Genomic DNA, 20,907 nt, shown 5'->3' on the forward strand with positions numbered 1-20,907 from the left:
TACAAGTGGTACAAGTCATTTTTATGTCTACCTAAATTTCAATGGTCTTATGTAATTTTCTGTGATAAACTTTTACAAACAAAACATAATAATGGAGCACACATGCTACTATACCCAACATTTACATTATATATATGGTCTTCAGGTCAGTATGACCCTCATACACAGAGACATGCCCACACATACATACACACTCACACACACACAGACAAATATAATTTTACATTATTATAATCTAAGCACAGAGAAGCTGTTAGATCTCACATTTCCACACTCTACCCTCTGTCATGTGGCCACAAACCATTTCTTAATATATGCCTCACCTGGCACATCAATGGGGTGGGACAAAAGAGAAATACCTCTAAATCAACATCAAAAGGATCCTCAGTTGTTCAACAACATTTTATTAGATAAACAAGGCTTGGTACCGGATGGTTGCCAGCTCGATCCCCAAACCCGGCAGAATCATCCATGGTTGATGTGCCCTTGAGCAAAGCCTAACCCCCCAAACACTCCGCCGGGTGCCAAGAATGGCTGCCCGCTGCTCTGGGTGTGTGTTCACTGCCCCTAGTCACTAGTGTGAGTGTGTGTTCACTGCCACAGATGGGTTATATGGAGAGGTCACGTTTCATTGTACTGTTGTACAATAATCACATGGCGCTTTTCCACTACATGAAACCTACAAGACTCAGCTCTGCTTTTTTGCTTTTCCACTGGCCAAATCTTGTCCTGGTCTCTGGAACCAGGTACTTTTTGAGTCTCTGCTCGCTTACAGTTCCAACTGAGCAGAGTAGATACTAAATCATGACGTGTAAACCCTGCAGAGCCCTGATTGTCCAGAAACACGTCAGTCACCACGAAATGCAGAGCTCATTCAAATTCAGCACAAACTCGCCACTTGTAACGTCTCTAAATTTACAGCAGCTTTCAATTTATTTTTATCACACTCACAATGGCAGCCTGTACCTTTGCCTCAAGGTGTTTGAAGAGGTTTAAGTGCTTCTTGGGCCGATGGCAGACTCCCAGCGAAAGCTGAACGTGTGACAAGGAAAACTGACCTGTGAGAACGGGTGCAGAACTTGTTCAGTCAAAAAAACAAAAACACACCAATACATGAGTAAAGAGCACTTAAATTTACCTTAATTTACAAAATAATAAATGCTAAAGAAAACATTGTCTCAATTCAGCTTTGTCCAAGATATATGACTTAACACCCAAGTGTTGAGTGTAGTGGGTTTTTAACATCAATAATAACTTTAGGCAAAAAACGACTCACATGTCCATTGTTAATTGTGTTCTAGTAGGTACTAATTGTAGTCATTGAACATTTATATTATCTCTATTTTTTAAAACTGAGATAAAGAAAATATATATAAATGGTTTATGAAGTAAAACCTTTTGAATTGTTCAAGTCCCCAATTGTGTCCCGGGTCAATGTGACCCGATTAAGTTCATCTTTAAGTTTGAACATGGAACTAAAACAAATGTAAGTTATATTTTTTAATAATAACCAATTTTACTGGGACAGAAACCTAAAATATTAAACATGTTTAATTATTTGCGGCGGCAAAACAGCGAGATATAACATTATATCGGCTTTTATTATTTATTTTGTTTTACTCATTTTTGTTTGGCTTAGCTAGCGATGTCTAGATAGCTTACTAGCGAAATGACAAGGTTTGATCAGGAGTTATTTTTAAAAGAATTTATACCAATTAGACGTTCTATCATTTATTTATTTTTTTCATTATAGTGCATTTTTAAAGCTTTTCCACGTTTTGAGGTCTGCAAATGTACGAAAATTAGAGCAGTGCTGTCGTCGTCTCCAACAGTCATTGTTCATAAAGAATAAAAAACCGCTGCCTCTCAGCCGCAGCACTAATGTGTGTAAAACGTAGAAAACCGCCTTTAGTGCACACGTCATTAGTTCAATACAAATATAATATTTGTGGTAATTTACTGTTTAATTCTCAGTGGTCTTATCATTTTTATTCGAAAACACACAAGAGCCAGAAAATATTACCGTAGCTTAAACACAAAATCTAACGTCTTATTTTTATTGTTAATAGCCGTGTCGTTTCAAAGGGGTAAAATAAATACTACCGAAACTCAGAAGTGCTCCCGAATTCTGTATTTTTGTAAATATTAATTAAAACTACAGCTGCAGGTGTTGTGACTCACTTAGTCCGGTTAATCCGGCCAGAGAAGGTCCCAGTCAGCTTTCTTCTTCAGATGAAAAACAGACCTGCTCCGTGTAACCTTTATTTATTCAAGCGTTTCCCGCACAAAATTGATGGCAGAATTGACGTAATTAATGTGACGTATGTGGGCCTTTTTGCAAGAAACTTAAACCTACTAAGTAATTTTGGTAGTCATTTTCCCCTTGTATGTGTGTCTCTGTATTCAGTAAACACATCTTTTCCCGCCTCAACCTGAATTAAGTCAAAACGTATAAACAAGAAATTACCATGGGTAATAATATGTTTTGTAATATTATATAGTATTGCAAAGTATACCGTTGTTTTTAAGAGGCTACGTGTCAGCAGTTATTGTGAGTTCTGCTGCAGAAGTCAGCACTGTGCTTGTGCAGCTCTTAAGATGGTTGATAGATGTATTCTAAAATAAAAGTACAATACTTGTACTCTTTCATTCCTCTACATGAAAACAAAATTAACAATGGCTGGCTGTACTGTGATGAACAATTTACTTTTCAACTGGACTAGTTTCTGAACCTCGTAAGTAATTAAATTATTAAGCCACATTTTGGAAGGCTACGTAAATTAAAATGACTTTTTCAGTGCTCATTAATTCACAACACTACAATAATAAAGAGAAGAGAGTATATATTCTGGACTGTAATCTATACAGAAAATTGATGACAAGAGTTTCTAGTGTTTAAACATACACCCAAAACAATATTCATGCATTTACTAAATTCATAAACATGTGGAATTCAAAATATTCCAGCACTGATATAAAATGGGTATTTTAAATAATTTAGACTAAAAATGCACACATTTTTATTGCAGCATGCAGCAAATACTTAAGAGGAAAATAATGTCTGCCATAAACAAATGAAAAAAATAAACAAGACAGAGAATATGCACTGCAGTTTTACACTGATCAAATTGCATTCTGTCTGAAAAAAATCTGGCAACACAATGTATTTTAGAGAATTCAGACAAATACATCACCCTTATAAACCTCACAGAATCATTCATTTGAAAAGTGCTTAATGCTTGTGCATTTGGTATGACGTTATGCTGAGCATAATGGACCACAAATTGCTTTAACCTACATATCTGTACATGAATTCTTACATATCATATATGCATACACATACAGGTAATAGCAGAGAGGTAAGGTACCGAACCCAATTAATAGAAAGAATATAATACTGTAACTCAGATTAATTCCTGTATACTGAACACATTAATTCAAATACTGTTTCTAATTATTAGCTGAGATTAGCTTATTTGAAGAATTCAAGCCTTCTGACAGTATACTAATGTGTAATCCATATTTATAGCTGAAATGGGATTATACATGTACAACTAGATAATAATACTACTATTTGAAAGATTAGTTGGAAATACATCTATAAAGAGCAGTATCTTCATACCTAATGGATCTGAAATCAGGTTCACTGTAATTTAATAATACTATAGAGTTTCTACAACTTTACCATAAAGTGTAGTTTTTTAGATGCAAATATTTTCAGGGCATGTGGATGAATTTTGTGTAAGGTCTCAGTCATAACATAATCAGCCATGAATCATCTGTTCCAATGCAATGGAGGCATAAAGACATAAAGAAAAAAAATCAGATCATGCCACTTTTCTTATCCACTACATCAGAGCTCCGACGTGAGGAGCGGCCTAGCAGGAACTCTTTCTCATGGATCAGGTTGTCCAGCATGTCCTCCTGCCTGTAGTTATGGTAGACTTTTAAAAAGGCCATAACTGTGATCCCCAACCAGGTCAACCAAGCAGCCCAGAGCCCAAACTGGAAGGCAGAAAGTTGTCATATTAGTATATGTTTATAAAATACAGATATAAATAACATATATTGCTCTGTGATTACATACCACTGTGGCAAACAAACCTTGGCAAATTTATCAGAGAAGAAAAAAACTCTTTAAATTGGAAAGTATATTAACACAGATTTTATTCCAAATAACGCTGGATCATTTCTGCTGCTTCACGCATCACCATCTTATTGCCAAATATGGTCTATTACTGTATATTACACGTTATAATACATTCAATTTATTCACAGTGAACCTACTTGAGCAATGGCAAACTGGTCATAAAATGCAGAGTTGTCCAACCCCAGCTCCAGGTCAGTGTCCTGCAAGTCCTCACAGCTGGAAATGACATGATTTAAACATTCTTGAAAAATCCGAATGCAATATTTAGTACCCAAATCTTTGCATCTGACTATACAAAAAGCCTTGATCTAGCCCTAGCCAGAAAGCTGATGTCATATTTCCAAAGAAAGCCTCACTTTAATTTTTTATTATAGAGCCAGTTCTGACAGTGAATGAATACATATTCATGCAGCAATGTTCAGCGAAACATGCTAAAGCTTTAAGGTCATTGGACTGAAGAGAATTAGTGAGCCTCAGGCCTAATTTCCTTTTCGCATACTGCTCAGCTGCAAACTGAAACAGGCAAATCAGTGGAGGATATTGGTGGAACATAACGCTGCAGTTTCATTATGGGTCCATCCTTGTCTGTTGAGCACAAAAACACAGCTTTTCAAAACTCAAACATTCTGTACAGCAAGACAGTCTGAATGGTATTCTGACCTGCTGGGCATGCTGCCCCCCTCAGTGATGGCGTCACACCATAAGTTGAATCCCACACTAACAATGGTGCTGGACAGAAACACAGCAAACACCACGAACGAGCTGATGAGCAGGTTCAGAAAGGCATTGAAGATGGAGCTGTGTACAAATACATGAAAGAATAGTCAGAAAGGTATTAGTGGACATAGGAATATTTTTTATAGAAATGTCAACATTGCTAGGTTTTAAATAAACTAAAAGAAATGACAAGGGCAAACTAGCATATTTTTGCTAAACTCTAAAGATGCATATTCATTAAAAAAACATGTTTATTACTTTGGATATGGTATATAAACATTAATTTCAACCAGCTCATGTATGTATACTAAGTTGCAAGAACAGCCTGAGGCACCAAGACATGTATGTGTTATACGACAGCAGTTTAGTTCCACTTATTTAATGCTGAAGTTGTAAGGAGTGTTTCATTTTGAATGAGGCATGATCCAAGTCATTTACAATTAAATGTTTTTGAGTCAGTCAACAAGCCAGCCTGTTTATTCCTTAGCTACATCTGCGTAGTGCAAACATGTATGGTGTAGCAAAATATGCACAGCAAATTCTCCAGTGTTAAATCAACACTATTAGTGTTAACACTGAGAGTGTTGACGAGTGTTAAATTATTAACTAACAGTGTTGATTTAACACTGGTGAATTTGCTCTGTGTGAATAAAAATATACAAATCAAATATTATTATAAATAATATATATATATATATATATATATATATATATATATATATATATATATATATATATATATATATATATCCAGTTTAAGTGAGTAAGCACAGTCAAAGCTTATGTCATGAGCTGTTAAACCAAAGAGTCAGACCTGCTTTAGAAAAGGCCTACGCAAACAATTACAAAACACCACTGTCTGTCATCTCAAGCATTTTACATAAAAGAGCAGTACCCTAGCTGTATTCTGAGCAATGTGCCAATCTGATTCTGTTGTATATATTTGCAGGCTTCTGCCATATACAGAGCTGCATATTGATTAGATCAGGCCATGGACTGATGGCTTGAATAGCTGGATGTGGAGAGTAATTATACTGTCTGTCAGTTTCTGAACTCTGTATACACACATACTGTATTTTGGACCTTTTATCGCCCTTAGGAAAGGTCATAATAATATGACATAGTCCTGAATTCATGTATGATGTTGATAAATGATGCCAGCAGTTTTTAAGCGGCTGAAATAGGTGAAAAATGCATGCACTTACTCGTCGTGGCCTTTACAAATGAAGAACAGCAGTCTCCAGGCCTGGACAGCGGACAGAACCAGTGAGGCGATGCCCACAAAGGTGATGAAGCTGCAGGAAGACTGAGGACCCCACTCCTCGATGATAAACCGCTGCTTGGACACCGTAATATTCTCGTTCTGCCACATTCCTCGCGTGAAAAGCAGGCATTTTCCTCGGAAATCCTCTGTGTTCTCTGACAGCGGCACCACGGCGATAAACCCGAAGACAAATGCCAGAAAATACAGGATACACTGCGCGAAAATGAAATTATCTTTAGCCATTTTCACAACCGATGCAGCCAATGAAGCCCGAAGCTCCAGCAGTGCGCACGCGCAGTAGTGCTCTGCGGATTGAACCACAGTTCTGATGGGGGAATGCATATGGGTGAGGATGGGGATGATTATGGAAAAATATGTAAAGAGATTAGTCTCAAAATAGCTGCCAAATGCGTAAATGTAATCCACAAACTAAACACAAGTTACAAATATGTTTCACTGTTACAAATAATTATATCCTAATCTGTGTCTCACGGTCAGCAATTTGTACAAATACAGTTAAATTCATACGTGGTTTTGGTTTTCATAGATATATCACAATTTTATGCGAAATTAAATACATTTGTTTAAATTCACATTGCATATATTTGTAAAGTCACAGTCTTAAATGTAAAATGTATTTGTAAATTGTAGAATCTGCAAGACATGGTACTCTGAATGTAAATGGATCGTTTATTTCATATAGTTAACAGTTCCTTTTGAGGATTCAGTAGATGAAGCATTTGAAAGGAAGAAGCTGAAGTATGCTGACGCATGCATTAACGGTGCCAGTGGAGCTTGGTACAGCCTTAGTCACCAGAGAGGCCAGTGTGGATTTACACTTGTTGATGGTAAAGGGTAAGGTAGGACTGTAAAGCTAGCTTGTAGTGGGATGGGTCTGGGATGCCAGACTTCACTGTTGAGCCTTCTGGTGGTGTTGTGGGCTTAATACAGCAAAACACTGATGAGTGGAGGTGCCACAGGTGATGACACCTGTGAAGAGTTTGGGTCATGTGTTGGGCTCAATGAGTAACCATAGTTGTCAAGGATAGCTGGTTGCTGAAAGAAACATGAATGGCCACAGCAACCTTAGTGGGTAGATGTAGGAAATGTTGCTAGATGTAGCTGGTTGCTGACTGGATCATAAATGGCCAGGGTCTAGTTGTAGCATTGAAACAATAGAAATTGTGTGGCTGCCGGTAGAAAAAGAGTGGGGTGGGCCCTATGTGAAGCACTAATGGATTGGCATAGGTGTCGTTTAGGACATGTTTACACTCTTTTTTTAAGATTTTCACCAATGAAAGGCCTCAAATCCGGGCATACTTACATATTTATTCATACTTACTTATTTTTCATAATAAAAGACTCTGACATTTAATACCTTAAAATTAATAAACATGCATACAGTATAATTAAATAACTTCATAAAATGTTCTAAAGCATTTCATAATCTTGTATCAAACAAGCATCACTATTCTCTCACACACCTTGAGGCATAATTCATTCACATTGATAAATTTTGTACATTGGTTTAATGGCATACTCCCTCAACAAAATAGTATGCACACAAAGCCATAGTGAAATGAACTTTCTCATCTTTCTGAAAACATGTAGAATGTGCACAAAGATCTATCATTCATTATCTGTAACTGCTTATCCAGTATGGCGGCATGATGGCGCAGCAGGTAATGTCGCAGTCACACAGCTCCTGGAGGTTGTGGGTTCGATTCCTGCTCCGGGTGACTGTCTGTGAGGAGTGTGGTGTGTTTTTCCCATGTCCGCATGGGTTTCCTCCGGGTGACTGTCTGTGAGGAGTTGGTGTGTTCCCCCTATGTCCGTATGGGTTTCCTCTGGTTTCCTCGCACAGTCCAAAAACACATGTTGGTAGGTGGATTGGCGACTCAAAAAAAAGTGTCCGTAGGTGTGTGTGTGTGTGTGTGTCTGTGTTGCCCTGTGAAGGACTGGCACCCCCTCCAGGATATATTCCCGCCTTGTGCCCAATGATTCCAGGTAGGCTCTGGACCCACCGCGACCCTGAACTGGATAAGTATTCATTCATTATCTGTAAGCGCTTATAGCATTGCAGGCATTTATTTGAGTTCTTTTTCGTCTTATAGCGCTTACAGATAATGAATGAATGCTTATCCAGTTCAGGGTCACGGTGGGTCTGGAGCCCACCCGGAATCATTGTGCGCAAGGCAGGTATCACACCCTGGAGGGGGCACCAGTCTTTCACAGGGTCACACACACATTCACACACCTATGGACACATTTAAGACACCAATCCACCTACCAATGTGTGTTTTTGGACCATGGGAGGAAACCGAAGCACCTGGAGGAAACCCACGCAGACAACACATCAAACTCCTCACAGACAGTCACCCGGAGCAGAAATTGAACCCACAACCTCCAGGTCCCTGGAGCTGTGTGACTGCGACACTACCTGCTGCGCCAACAATCTGCACTCATTTAGTCTTTATTTATTTATTTATATCTACTTCTATACATACAATAAAAATGTGAGATGTTATATCTCATTGAAATTGGAATTGACCTAAAATCTCAATAAAATTGAGGCGGGAGCTTGTGCGCGCTGCAGATCAGATCTGGGCAAAATTCTCAAAAAGAACTCAAATAAATGCCTGTCAGATATCAAAACACTTTTGGAGGAAGTAATGACTGAGGGTAATTTTTATTTTTAAATATTGATGTATGAAGAAAACATTAGGCTCCAGCAGAAAGGGCACTTTTCTCATCCAGGGCAAAAGGGCAGGTGCTTGAGCACCAGGGGTGTATCTGTGCACGTGCCTGTTGTATTTAGCATACGGTTGGGTAAGGGTGATTTTTAATTGGCTTTTCATTCTAGGTCATGTATACATCACTTCTTTATGGTGTGTATGTTCTTCTGGAAACTGCGTACAGTATAATAGATTTTCTTATATACTATGTTAAGCTGGAGAGGGTGATTTTTCGTATTAACACTTTTTAAAATTAATACTTGAAATACTCTTCACATACCGATAGCAATCAGTAAAATAAATGATCTGATGAAAGAAAGTGGAAGTTCCCTTTTTTGCAAAATCAACTGCTCCAGCTTTAAAGAGAGTCCAATCAAGGAAACATTCTGAACTGATACATGTGTGTCATGCCATGCATGAAGAAACAGCTTCATGTATCTGCAGAAATGTGTGAGGAATAGAGCATCTAGCGACTGCTGCTGGAACATCAGGGAGCTCATCAATTTTTAATGGGATAGATTAGTAACATCTCAGCTAAACACACAGAGCCTTTTATAAAACCAGGCCAAAAAGGCACATCTGGGAATGTGGGTCATACCCACTGGGTACCCATTAGGTCTTTAAGGCCTCAGTGTGGAGCCACTTTTTTATTTCTTATTTTATTTTCTCCTGCCTGTAAGCCTACATTAATTTATTTAACAGAGTGACTGGGTGAGTGTTTGATACCATGCCATGCCTGTCCAGGGTGTGTTCCTTCACAGTGTCCAGTACTTCTGCACAGACTCTGACCTGCTGTAATCAGAATAAAACTTGAGGGAAGCTGGATTAATTAATATAGTTAATCTGATCAGCCGTAACATTAAAACCACCTGCCCAATATTATGTAAGTTTCCCTTGTGCTGTCGAAACCATTTTCACACATAAAGGCATGAACTCCCAAAGATGTCTGAAGTTGTCCTGTGGTAAATGTTACCAAGGCATTAGCAGCAGAGCGGTTAAGTCCTGTATGTTGCAAGCTGGGGCTCCCATGTACAACAATGTGGTACCAGGTACAAGAAGACAAGGATAACATTGCTCAGAGCATCAAAATGCCTTTGCCATCTTTTCCTTATAGTGCATCCTGGTACCATATCGTTATATGAATATCGATATACAATGTAGGAATACATTAATATGCACCATTTTTCAGTTCGCATTATACTCTTAAGAAATGTTAAAAGTAGTTAACGTATCATTTTAGATATTCCCAAAGTTTCTATTCTCTGACATCTATATTGATTAGCATGCCTCTTGACTAATGGTGGGGATGGAGGACCACTCTACCCAACCTGGGAGAGTGAGACCAGGTGTGTTCTCTTCAACTCCTGGCCTCAGATGGCGGAGACATCACTGAAGACCTAGAAAGTAGCATTTTGGTTGTTACAGTTTATATTATGAAGGTTTTTATTGTTATTTCATGGTTTTGAATAAGAAAAATGAAAATGGTAAAAATGAGGTAGGCTGAGGGGAAAGGATTAATTCCAATTAATTACAGTTTTTTTAAACTAATATTTCCTACTGTTGTGTAATGTCCATAGGTGCTTGAGAAAACAAAATGTATTATGATAATCATTATTTCATTGAGATAATATAACAGTAGTTTTGAGGGGATATTATAAATTTCAGGGGTATTTTTGCTTCAAGATCTGAGAGAGAGAGAGAGAGAGAGAGAGAGAAAGACAGAGAGAGAGAGTGAGACAGGGAGAAAAGCAATATCCTGATCCCATTAATCTATGCCCTGAGGTTATTGGACAATCAAAAGGCAAAGAGTGGCCTTGATGAAAAGGCTCTAACGGAGGCTATTTCTTTTCCAAAAAATTCTGACATATCAAAGCAAAAAGCAATCCTTTACACAGCAAGGGGGGACAACAAGGAAAAACAGTGATAAATGAATTAATGGGTTGTCCTCTATATCAGATAAAGTTCATAAAAAATCATCTACGCTCATTCATCAATGCCAGTCATACTTCATAATACTTGAAATGATTTTTTTAATCCTTGCAAATAACTGAATACAAATCAAGAACTTGAAATGTTTTTCACAATGACTTTCACAAAATCACTTCTCAAAGTGACACATGAGCCAAAGGTCACCATGCCAAGGATCAGCTCTTTAGCACTGGGCTGTGGAGAAATTAAACAGCAGTCTCTGCAATGATGGAGTATGAAAAAAAAAAACTGGGGTTGAGTTGGTGTGATGTTTTTCATCCACGACAGATAATCCAACATCAGTACATGACCTCCCTAATGTGGCTGAATACAAGAAAATGCACACAGAAAGCCCTGTAAATCCTCAATTAACTGCAGTGTATAATACAGGCATTAATCCAAAACAAAAGCATGTTCTGATCCATGTCACATACAGGTGTAGTTCAACCACAATTGAGAACTGGATGGAACTGGATTACAGCCAGCGCAAATTTCTAATGGCTATATATTACAGTTAATAAGCCTCACCCTAGAAAAACTGCATTCATTAAGTGTCAAAATCCCACTTCCTGATGACAAACACTGGAAACATGACAAAATATATACATCCAAACCTGTTCAATGTTATTAGTAAAATATTTTATACATTATTATAAAAGCAAACCTGTTACATGTACCACAATGTAAACACAATACCCAACACTGCCACAGTGTGGCATCAACCCAACACTGCCACAGTGAAGCATCAACCCAACACTGCCACAGTGAAGCATCAACCCAACACTGCCACAGTGAGGCATCAACCCAACACTGCCACAGTGTGGCCTACACTGTTCCACACACAATTCCCACTGCTCTGACCTATTAGTCTGTCAGGCTAGAGGTACTGTCTAGGTATATTTTTGCTTGTTGCAGTAATATTTTTAAAAACATTCTCAAAGAAGAATCACAAGAATTTTTACTTGAATATTCTAAGTAGCCAAATGCTGACAGCATCCTAGAATGAGAAAAAAAATTAATTTTCAAGTGAATTCAAATGAATCATTTTTATATATTTTTTAACCTCTCATGTTTTATGTTTATGTTTAAAATATTTTTAAAATAAACAAATAAAACATTCATTCATTATCTGTAAGCGCTTATCCAGTTCAGGGTTGTGGTGGGTCCAGAGCCTACCTGGAATCATTGGGCACAAGGTGGGAACACACCCTGGAGTGGGTGCCATCCATACACACTCGCTCACACCTACGGACACTTCTGAGTCGCCAATCCACCTACCAACGTGTGTTTTTGTACCGTGAGAGGAAACCGGAGCACCTGGAGGAAACCCACGTAGACACAGGGAGAACACACCACATTCCTCACAGACAGTCACCCGGAGGAAACCCACGGAGACACAGAGAGAACACACCACACTCCTCACAGACAGTCACCCGGAGGAAACCCACACAGACACAGGGAGAACACACCACACTCCTCACAGACAGTCACCCGGAGGAAACCCACGGAGACACAGAGAGAACACACCACACTCCTCACAGACAGTCACCTGGAGGAAACCCACTCAGACACAGGGAGAACACACCACACTCCTCACAGACAGTCACCTGGAGGAAACCCACACAGACACAGGGAGAATACACCACACTCCTCACAGACAGTCACCCGGAGGAAACCCACACAGACACAGGGAGAACACACCACACTCCTCACAGAGTTACCCGGAGGAAACCCACACAGACACAGAGAAAACACACCACACTCCTCACAGACAGTCACCCGGAGGAAACCCACACCGACACAGGGAGAACACACCACACTCCTCACAGACAGTCCCCCGGAGGAAACCCATGCAGACACAGGGAGAACACACCACACCCCTCACAGACAGTCACCCGGAGGAAACCCACACAGACACAGGGAGAACACACCACACTCCTCACAGACATTCACCCAGAGCAGGTCCCTGGAGCTGTGTGACTGCCACTACCTGCTGCACCACCCCCAAATAAAAACAAGTATTGCTAATTTATATTCTACCATATCAAAATTAAAAGTGGCTGAATTGCAACTTTCAAATCAATTAATTTTAGACCACAATCTTTGTTTAGTTTTGAAAAGAGCCTGCGAATTATATTTTGGCCAAAAACATATGAACATATAAAGAGTACTGTTTATTGAATTTTATTATAATCAATTTGATTTAATTTGAACATGCCAAAATTGATGTTGTTGAATTAACCACTTCAGATTGACCTCCAGTGTACACACAGTCATTTAATTTAACCTGAACGGCAGGATGTTGTGAAACCTGTATTGAGAGCAGGAAGCTGATCAATAATGGGCAGCAGGTCTGTGGACGCTCACCTAGATTCCAGCGCATGCTTCCACCAGCTGCCCAGCTTACTGTGGCCCACTTGACCTGAGGTGGTGCAGAAAAACACTGGCTCCTTAATGGCATTGACCTTGGCTTCAGTAGGGGATTTGTCTGTGTGGCTGAGCTGGGGGCTGTGGGTGGAATTAGTGCAGGGGGATAGAGAAGTTCTGAGGGGAATCTGGAGCTGATGGGTACCACATCTCTTAGGGTTAAAGTCTGTCTCCAGGAAGGAGCCCCAGAGAGAAGCTAATGAAGCCTGGCTTTGTTCCCGCTCATTCACCATCAGTTCTCTGTCATACATATGCCCCAGGAGATCCAGCACCGTCTCAGACAATGCACAGGAGGTCAGGATCTCTGGCTGGTCCACTGCATCCTGGGAGTCCTGATGGAAAACTTCCAAGAACTTCTGAGCTTGAAAGAAAGGCATTGCCGTCTGATCAGAAGAAGAGAAATGATGAATGGTCAAATAAAAAGGACTTTTCTGGAGCATACATTCATTTCAGGTGAATTGGCATCAAATGAATAAAGTATGGATTGCATTCACTGCAAGGTCTAACAATCATCAATGGGGACATATTATGCACTTTCCAATTTAATTTTGGGATCTGGAGCTCCTACTAACACACAAACTGAAATAAAACAACCCAGTGAGTTTTTGGGACACGTAAATCTGAAAATGGAATAAAATCAGCTGTTGTGACTTTGTGCTGCATCTTACATAAAGTGCAGATATGCATCTCCAATCACAGCGCTGTACCTGTGTTTAAACGGAGCTACACAAATGCAACCAGCATGGAGAAATATATGTACTGATAAATATGTCCAAAACAAGAATAGAGGATAAAGAAAACCAAACTAAAACGGCTAAAAAGAAAAAAAAATAGCTTTTGCTCCTCACTTCTGGGCACGGAATGTGAGCCATGGCTTATATGTTGGCATTCAGCCATTAAAGCTATCTTAACAAACAGCACAACACGTTACCCCTGAGAGTGCAGTTTTTCTGTGTCACAGCACAGAGCTGGGAGGATATAGCCCACTAGCTCAAGCTTGGCATTGTGCATGGTCACCCCAGGCTGACGTGCAGCTTCCCCAGAGCATTTCATGTCATGATTTGTATGGTGATTATAGAAGTAGTGTGTACACAACTAAATGTCTGTGGTCACAGTTGAGGCACTTTCAAATACATTAATTTACTTACTTAAGTTTAGCTAAGTATTAAAAGCTTGTAAAATGATAGTATTGCAAACACTTCCAGTATTTATTTAGCCATTTATACTAGAGGTGTTGGTTTATACCTAGTGGTATTTTTACCAACTGGAAACAGAAAGAGGTGGTAAAATAGACAAAGAAATCAAAACAGCATCAGAATGTATTCAGTGGTATATTTAGTGACAAATTGTGTGACCTCCTGTATGTTCCGTTTATATGCCTTATTACATTTAGATGTTCATACTTAAAGGCAATATTCATGACTTTAATCCAATACACCTTTCATTAAAATCAGAGAATGATTCCTCAGTTTGCTAGCTCTCTGGTTCTGTTTGTTGCTTTAAAATGTGGTGTCTGTACACAGCAGCGGCTTGGTAAATGGGAAAGAAACCTAGTCGTTCCATCCAAAAAGGCTCAGATTTATTCTCTGTGAGGGTGTTGCTCTCTTCTGCTCCTTAGGTGGGTAATACTGACTTAGTTTGCTTCTTCATATGTATTGTTGGATGGATGTTGGAACTGACCTCAACAACTAACTTTCCATGAAAGTAAATGCATACGAAAGTGCTTCAAATCTAAATACCTCAAACTGCAAATGAGTTTCTCTGGTAATTCAGAAATGAATAAAAACATTTAGACAAGTCAAGCTTCAGCCATGAACAAGGTACAGTTGGCTTGTTGGTCAAATGTATTGTTCCACATTAAAAGACGCAGAGTAATTCTCCAGAACTGTTTATGTACTTCAAAAGGAAGTGTTCACACTTACTCTATCGAACCGCACCAAGGTTTGTTTTAATGGAACTAAAGCTGACAAATATATACACATAAATAAAAAAAAATTCCAAACATCTCAGACAAAAACTGTATTTACTTTGGCTTTAAGTCTTTAACATGTACACCATGAAGAGAGATATCACTCACTTCCAAAGGCCTCAGCTCCAGGAAGATGCTAGATTCTGGTGTGTCAGTGGATATAGTGTTCTGACGTGTTCAGCTCTCTGCTCGGGGGATAATATCCTCCAGGGTTCAGTCACATTTTCTGCCTTAATGATTTCCTTAGAGCCAGCTTTATCATAGACCATCTTCTCTAAAGAAAGAAAGTGAGATTGTGTAGGACAATCAACTGCACTCTAAAAACAGTTCAAATTTAATTGAAGTTCTAAAAAAATAAATGTCTGAAGCACTAACTTAAATTTACCCTACTATACTAAAGTTTACATAACTAAAGTTACCAGGTGTTAAGAAGTTGTGGTGGTCTCCAGACATCTTAGCAGTGGAAGGAACTGTTTGGTTGTCCTCATTAGTGTAGCACTGAGGCAGGAGGTTAAACCTACACTTCAGCCTAAAAATAGTGAAGCATATCTCAATAAGTCAGGACATTAAAATTACCTCTTTGTGTTTCAAAAAAAAAGTTTCCATTTTATCAGCTTTGCTTACCATATAGTTGCACTGTGCATTTCTACAATAACAGACTGTAGTCCATCAGTTGCTCTGCATACTTTGTCACTCTGCTCATGTACTATTTGAGTGTTGGATCAGTCTCAATGCTGCAGTGACACTGAAGTGGTGGTGATGTGTTAGTGTGTTACAACTTGGTCAGACACAGCAGTGCTACTAGAGTATTAAACTCTGTATTCACTTTGCACTCTGTTAGACACACCTACCTCATTGGTCCCCCTTATAGATGTAAAGTCAGAGACTGTAGCTCATCTATTTCTGCACGGTTTGTGTTAGTTGTCCTCTAGTCCCTCATTAGCTGATACAGGATGCTGCCCACAGGACCCTGTTGGCTGGAGATTTTTGGTTGGTGGACTATTCTCAGTGACCCTAAGGGCTTTAAAATGACCTTTTTAGCCCAACAGTAAGCGGTGTGCCTTAAAAGAACCATTAAATAATTTTCTCCCATCTTTTATGTCTGAATGTGTCAGAGATTCTGTACAAACCATATTTTAAACATGGCTGCCCCATGAGGTTGACCCACTCTGTGGACGGTCCACTGATTCATTCAGATATTATTTGTTCATCTGTTGTGAGTTGTACTTTCTTAAAGCCACATGTAAAAACAATGAATAATTAAATTAATCAGTATTGTTTTCACAGTGGTAAAAATTAATGATTGGTCCAGGTTTTATACCTTTTCTGTGTCTGTGTACTTTCTACACAGTGATTCTCAGCTGGGCCTGAGATGTTTCCTCAAACGGCACAGGTCAAGATTTCCTCTATCCTTGCTGAATTAGAAACATTAATTATAGCTAATGAAAAATGGAAGAGGGTTTGTGGAACTCTCATGTAGGACAAACTGTGCTAATATGAAAAAAAGTAATGGGTAGCTGCCAAACCTCACTAAGCAGCACTCACCTTCACAGATGTCCAGGTCAACTGCACTTTCTCTCCTCTGGCTTTTGAAAGGCATCGCATCTGTGGCATCATCTATAGTCAAAGTGAGGTCAGGACAGTTGGGTGTCAGATTCTTAGTAGTGACCTGGCTGGTGTCCAGCCCCTGAGAGCCCTCGTCTTTGTGCTGAGCAAAGGATTTCTGCAGGGGCATGAGGCTTTCTTGTCTGGGGGGAGTTTCACATCTGTCTGCAGGGGCTGAAGAAGGGGCAGTGGTGAAAGAGAAGGTGGAGGTCATACTGTCTGAAGATGTAGAGCCAGAGGAGATCATAGATAGAGACACATCCAACTCCTGAAGAACAATTAAAAAATGGATAGACACCCACTTTGTTGATAGCATGTAGTGCTCAACAGTTTTTCCATTGAACACTGTTCAACTAATTTTTCCATTGAAAGCCAGTTTGTGACTACAGAGCAGTTGTTGGCTGCATATTTAGGGTTGATGTCATTGGTGTAGTGGTCTATCCACCAGCTGTACACCCCTTCCATATATGGGACACTGGATAGGCTAGAGTCAGTAGCTCTATAATTGTTAATATAATTAGTTACTTGGTCACAATCTCCATGGAGAATCATGAATTGGAATAAATCACTCTAGAACAGATACACAGAGACAAATTTCACAATGTTCAATGACCAGAGTCAGCTAGAGGGGTATAAAGACCCTTGAAGTGGAGTGGCATCTGTGACCTAGAATTAGTCATCCAGCATTATTACTTGACCTGTGCTTAAACTGATCCCCGTGCTCCCTCAGGAATAGATCATTCGTTTCCACAAACAAATGCAGGTTTTGTGCTGCAAACATCAGAAACTGGGCATTTTGTTTAGCTCACCATAAAGCAGGGGCGTAGCCAGAGGTAATTCTCGCGAGCGAATGCACGCGCGCTTTCTGGCTTCCGCAAAAACGCATATTCCGGCGAAACGGAATTTAGAGCTGGAGCACGAGGGACGTGATTAAGTTTGCTTACCATCCCGTCACTTACGGAATCAGATTTGTGCCAAAAAGAATCCCTGAAAAAATTTATCTCAAACATAAAAGTTATAACTTGCAAACAAAATACCCAGCTCTGAGTTCTGCGCGTGGTCTCACAGTCTCGCGAGCACTCCGAATTTTTTGCGCCTAATCCCTGGGTTTTGCGAGCAGTTTTGACACAAACATCTTGCGTAGGCCGGTTTTCTCAAGCGTGCCTTTTCATTGGCTACTGAGCTGGATATTTTGTTTTCAAGTTGTAAGTTTTATGTTTGAGATGAATTGACAAATCTGATTCCATAGACACTCAGTTTTGAACCGATACAGGACGCGACTTATGCCTATCTTTTAGGCATAAGAGGTTAGACTGTTAAAACGGATGATTTATTTGAGATAGAAGGTCTCTGCTTCTGGATAGAACTAATGTTAGCACCGTGTCTTGGAGAAACTAAGTCAACACATCTGTGACGACAGTAAAGCTGACTGACTTTTAGAATCAAATTAGTTCTTTAGGCTATACATAAAAGTCACATTATATAATTTCATATGTATTTACAAATTAACAATAACATTAACAAACTATTCTTAGAGTATAAGACAAAACGAAGTCATTTTTGTCAACACATTTACTACATTAAATGACCACATTATCCTTCACATTGTGTTTTTACACTGAGTTCCACTGAAACTTAAGAAGGTTTTTCCTTTTCCTATACAGCTTCTATTTTGGGAGATACATGTTTTAATTGGACAGTGATAATGTAGGAGTCCTAAAAAAGCAGACTAGTCTGTATAACATGGGACATAACAGTAAGTCCCAGCAAATGTGTTTTAACACAACTATTATATGACATTTTTTACTGGACATAAGTAAATTATGGTGATGAAATGAGGACGAGACTGTCTCAATAAGATGCTTTTACTTCAGATCTCATTGTAATTAATGAACTATTTAAAATAGTACAGCAGTTATGCCGTGATAGAGTATTTGTAAAATACATGGACAGAGTCTCCGTCCTCTACCAGCGCTTCATCTGACTGCCTCTCTGGATCCTCACAGTGTAGCACTGGAGAATAGGAGAGATGATGGAAAACATGGTATGATGGAGATATATTCCTCTGCTCCTCAGTCTTCTCCAGGTATTCTGGCCACACTACCACATCCCTGAAGAGACAACAAAATTAAGCAGCCTTTCTTTTTTTGCTGTTGTACTAAGAAAATAAAGAATCACAGTAATTCCTAAAACATCTGAATTTGCACCAAAGTAAAATTAATCTTTCATCAGTAGAGTACCATCAGTGTTGGAACAAAACCTCATAAAAGCAACAGGAGAAGAAGAACCTTTACATGTAATAAAGGGTACCACAATATGGTTCTGGACCAGATACGTTACCCCATTTGTCATAAAGTGGAATATATATATATTATTAAAAATGTCCAATAATTTAGCTTTGATTTACCTTGTATTTTTTTTGTGTTGAGGAAAGGTCAGCCACAGTGTCTTTAAGAAGTGTGACCAAAGCTCCAGGGGTCAGAGGGCCATTCATGAGACACTGGTACAGAAAGGCAGAGAGTGGAAGAGGACCATGACCATCTCATTGATTTTATCATATCTCATTAATATCATCATATTAAATCACCTTTTATTTCTGATTTATTTCCAATAAATGTGACAGAGATTTTCTGTATTCGTGCTTTTAGTTTTGCTTTCATCCAGATGTCCAAATAAAGTGTGTTAGACCATTCTGAAATATGAACAAATAGATCAAATATCACATAGATAATAGAAATTGTTCTGTTGTTCTGTTTATGGCCAAAATCAAAGCCTAGCCCTTCATATATTTCATTACCAATCAAAAGGCCTGTAAGTAACAATTATTAATCATTTCTCTCCCTCCAGAAGTAACAGAGAACAACAATTTAACAGACAACACACAGCAGCTTCTAGAACAATATACAATTTATAATATAATAAACAGCGTATCTCTTTTTTCAAAATAAATCTGCAGGGATATTTTTACACACCTTCAAAGTTTAGTCTTTGGTTGCAATTCCTGCTTTTTACAGCCCAAGTAATTCCAGCCACATTCAGTGACCTCACTATACACCACTACAATTTTAGAAGTATTAAGTAGTGTGTAGACACTTCTTACAATGAATCTGGCTATTTCAAGGTGCACCCATACCTTACATTGGTATGCAGCTGTGCACACAGTGTGTAATTCCTGTAGAAAAGCAAATAAATAGGACAATCTTGAGCATCTCTATATGAGTCTACAATTCATAACATCTGCTGCATATGCATTAATTTCCTGCAACATTCTGACTGTGCTCAATATTCTGAAAAACCAGACTCATCTAAAGAAATATTCTCTTCCGGTATCTCATCCCACAGGTTTAGCGCTAGTGTTATGGCACACCTATAGGATGGAGGTGTGTAGGTGATCAGTACTCACCAGTAAGACCACTGTTCTTACACTGTTCTGTGGCATGGGACGAGATGAGATGAATCTCCAGATCTGCTGACTGGGATCCAGGGGTTCTTTACTCTGCTTCAATCCTCTCTCAGCTTCAGTAATCCACTAATCTAGACTTGACTGGTTCCCATTGGCTGCTGGAAAATTGAGTGAGGGTGGGTAAGTTATATGTGATATTAAATCAAACATGCATATGACATAAAGGAGCTTAATGTATATTTACACTGATGACCAGATGTCATACTCGCAGTACCTAAAGCAGAAATTAACAGCATTCCAACTCTTATTCTGAAAGGCAGAGACATTAAATACATCTACTGTCTTTAAAACGGACTGTAAAACATTACAAAACTTTTCTCTCTGAAATAAATGAATGTCATATACATATAAAAGTGCACAAATCAAAAAAGAAAAGGTTTTTGGGGCCACATTTGCATTCAGTACACATTCTGGTGCCGGGGGCTTTATGTTGCTCGTCAACTCCTGGCATTGGGAAAGATGACGTAGGCTCATGTGCTTCTTCTTAAGAGAAGTGGGTAGTGCTTTTCAATGATGAGCTTAATCAAAATGGATACCTTCACTCTAAACCCTAATGTTCAAAGTAATTAAATGGATTGAGTGATTCTAACTTAAAATATATTGAGAGTC

At 39.0% G+C, this 20,907-nt stretch overlaps 2 protein-coding genes and 1 long non-coding RNA gene across 12 annotated transcripts in view; all 3 read right to left on the reverse strand.

The window, feature by feature from the left end:
* Positions 1–2,421, reverse strand: part of LOC136695582 (uncharacterized) — a 182,168-nt gene extending 179,747 nt beyond the window's left edge. The window contains exons 1-2 of one of the 2 annotated variants that reach the window (XR_010802314.1): positions 2,182–2,421; positions 967–1,058 (exon numbers count right to left, since the gene is read on the reverse strand). This is a non-coding gene — a long non-coding RNA (uncharacterized lncRNA). Of the gene's footprint in view, positions 1–951; positions 1,059–2,181 lie in introns of both variants that reach the window. The other variant, XR_010802313.1, reaches the window with a different exon arrangement.
* Positions 2,422–2,653: 232 nt separating this feature from the next.
* LOC136710997 (transmembrane protein 179) lies at positions 2,654–6,429 on the reverse strand. Its single transcript, XM_066686943.1, has 4 exons — positions 6,073–6,429; positions 4,811–4,948; positions 4,288–4,366; positions 2,654–4,005 (listed from the first exon to the last, which is right to left on the reverse strand). Exons 1-4 carry the CDS (start codon positions 6,372–6,374, stop codon positions 3,823–3,825), a joined length of 702 nt encoding a protein of 233 aa, XP_066543040.1. The 5' UTR covers positions 6,375–6,429; the 3' UTR covers positions 2,654–3,822.
* Positions 6,430–12,601: 6,172 nt separating this feature from the next.
* On the reverse strand, positions 12,602–17,869 carry LOC136664786 (uncharacterized). 9 transcript variants are annotated; one of them, XR_010795176.1, is made up of 7 exons: positions 17,645–17,869; positions 16,776–17,103; positions 16,082–16,207; positions 15,855–15,975; positions 15,650–15,759; positions 15,339–15,499; positions 12,602–13,644 (listed from the first exon to the last, which is right to left on the reverse strand). XR_010795176.1 is itself a non-coding variant. In XM_066642235.1 (3 exons), exons 2-3 carry the CDS (start codon positions 16,845–16,847, stop codon positions 13,198–13,200), a joined length of 519 nt encoding a protein of 172 aa, XP_066498332.1. In that variant the 5' UTR covers positions 16,848–17,009; positions 17,645–17,869; the 3' UTR covers positions 12,602–13,197. The 9 variants fall into 9 exon arrangements, 4 of the variants coding, with proteins under 4 accessions (XP_066498332.1, XP_066498324.1, XP_066498288.1 ...); XR_010795175.1 differs by having other exon boundaries at positions 15,339–15,504; XR_010795177.1 differs by lacking the exons at positions 15,855–15,975; positions 16,082–16,207 and adding an exon at positions 16,552–16,645 and having other exon boundaries at positions 15,339–15,504.
* Between the last annotated feature and the right edge of the window lie 3,038 nt (positions 17,870–20,907).

This window comes from Hoplias malabaricus, chromosome 1 (genome assembly GCF_029633855.1).
Source record: "Hoplias malabaricus isolate fHopMal1 chromosome 1, fHopMal1.hap1, whole genome shotgun sequence".
In the NCBI taxonomy this organism is placed as follows: domain Eukaryota; kingdom Metazoa; phylum Chordata; class Actinopteri; order Characiformes; family Erythrinidae; genus Hoplias; species Hoplias malabaricus.

What these genes read in the sequence shown, in the direction of transcription:
- LOC136710997 (XM_066686943.1), bottom strand. Translation starts at nt 6,374, where the DNA reads ATGGCTAAAGATAATTTCATTTTCGCGCAGTGTATCCTGTATTTTCTG. An exon ending in ATTTGTAAAGGCCACGACGA is followed by an intron (nt 4,949 to 6,072) that starts GTAAGTGCATGC and finishes ATTTGTACACAG; the next exon opens with CTCCATCTTCAATGCCTTTC. An exon ending in ACCAGTTTGCCATTGCTCAA is followed by an intron (nt 4,006 to 4,287) that starts GTAGGTTCACTG and finishes TCTGCCTTCCAG; the next exon opens with TTTGGGCTCTGGGCTGCTTG.
- LOC136664786 (XM_066642191.1), bottom strand. Translation starts at nt 17,845, where the DNA reads ATGTTTGAGATAAATTTTTTCAGGGATTCTTTTTGGCACAAATCTGAT. An exon ending in GGCTACGCCCCTGCTTTATG is followed by an intron (nt 17,104 to 17,644) that starts GTGAGCTAAACA and finishes ATTGTTCTTCAG; the next exon opens with GAGTTGGATGTGTCTCTATC. An exon ending in TGACCTGGACATCTGTGAAG is followed by an intron (nt 13,645 to 16,775) that starts GTGAGTGCTGCT and finishes TCTTCTGATCAG; the next exon opens with ACGGCAATGCCTTTCTTTCA.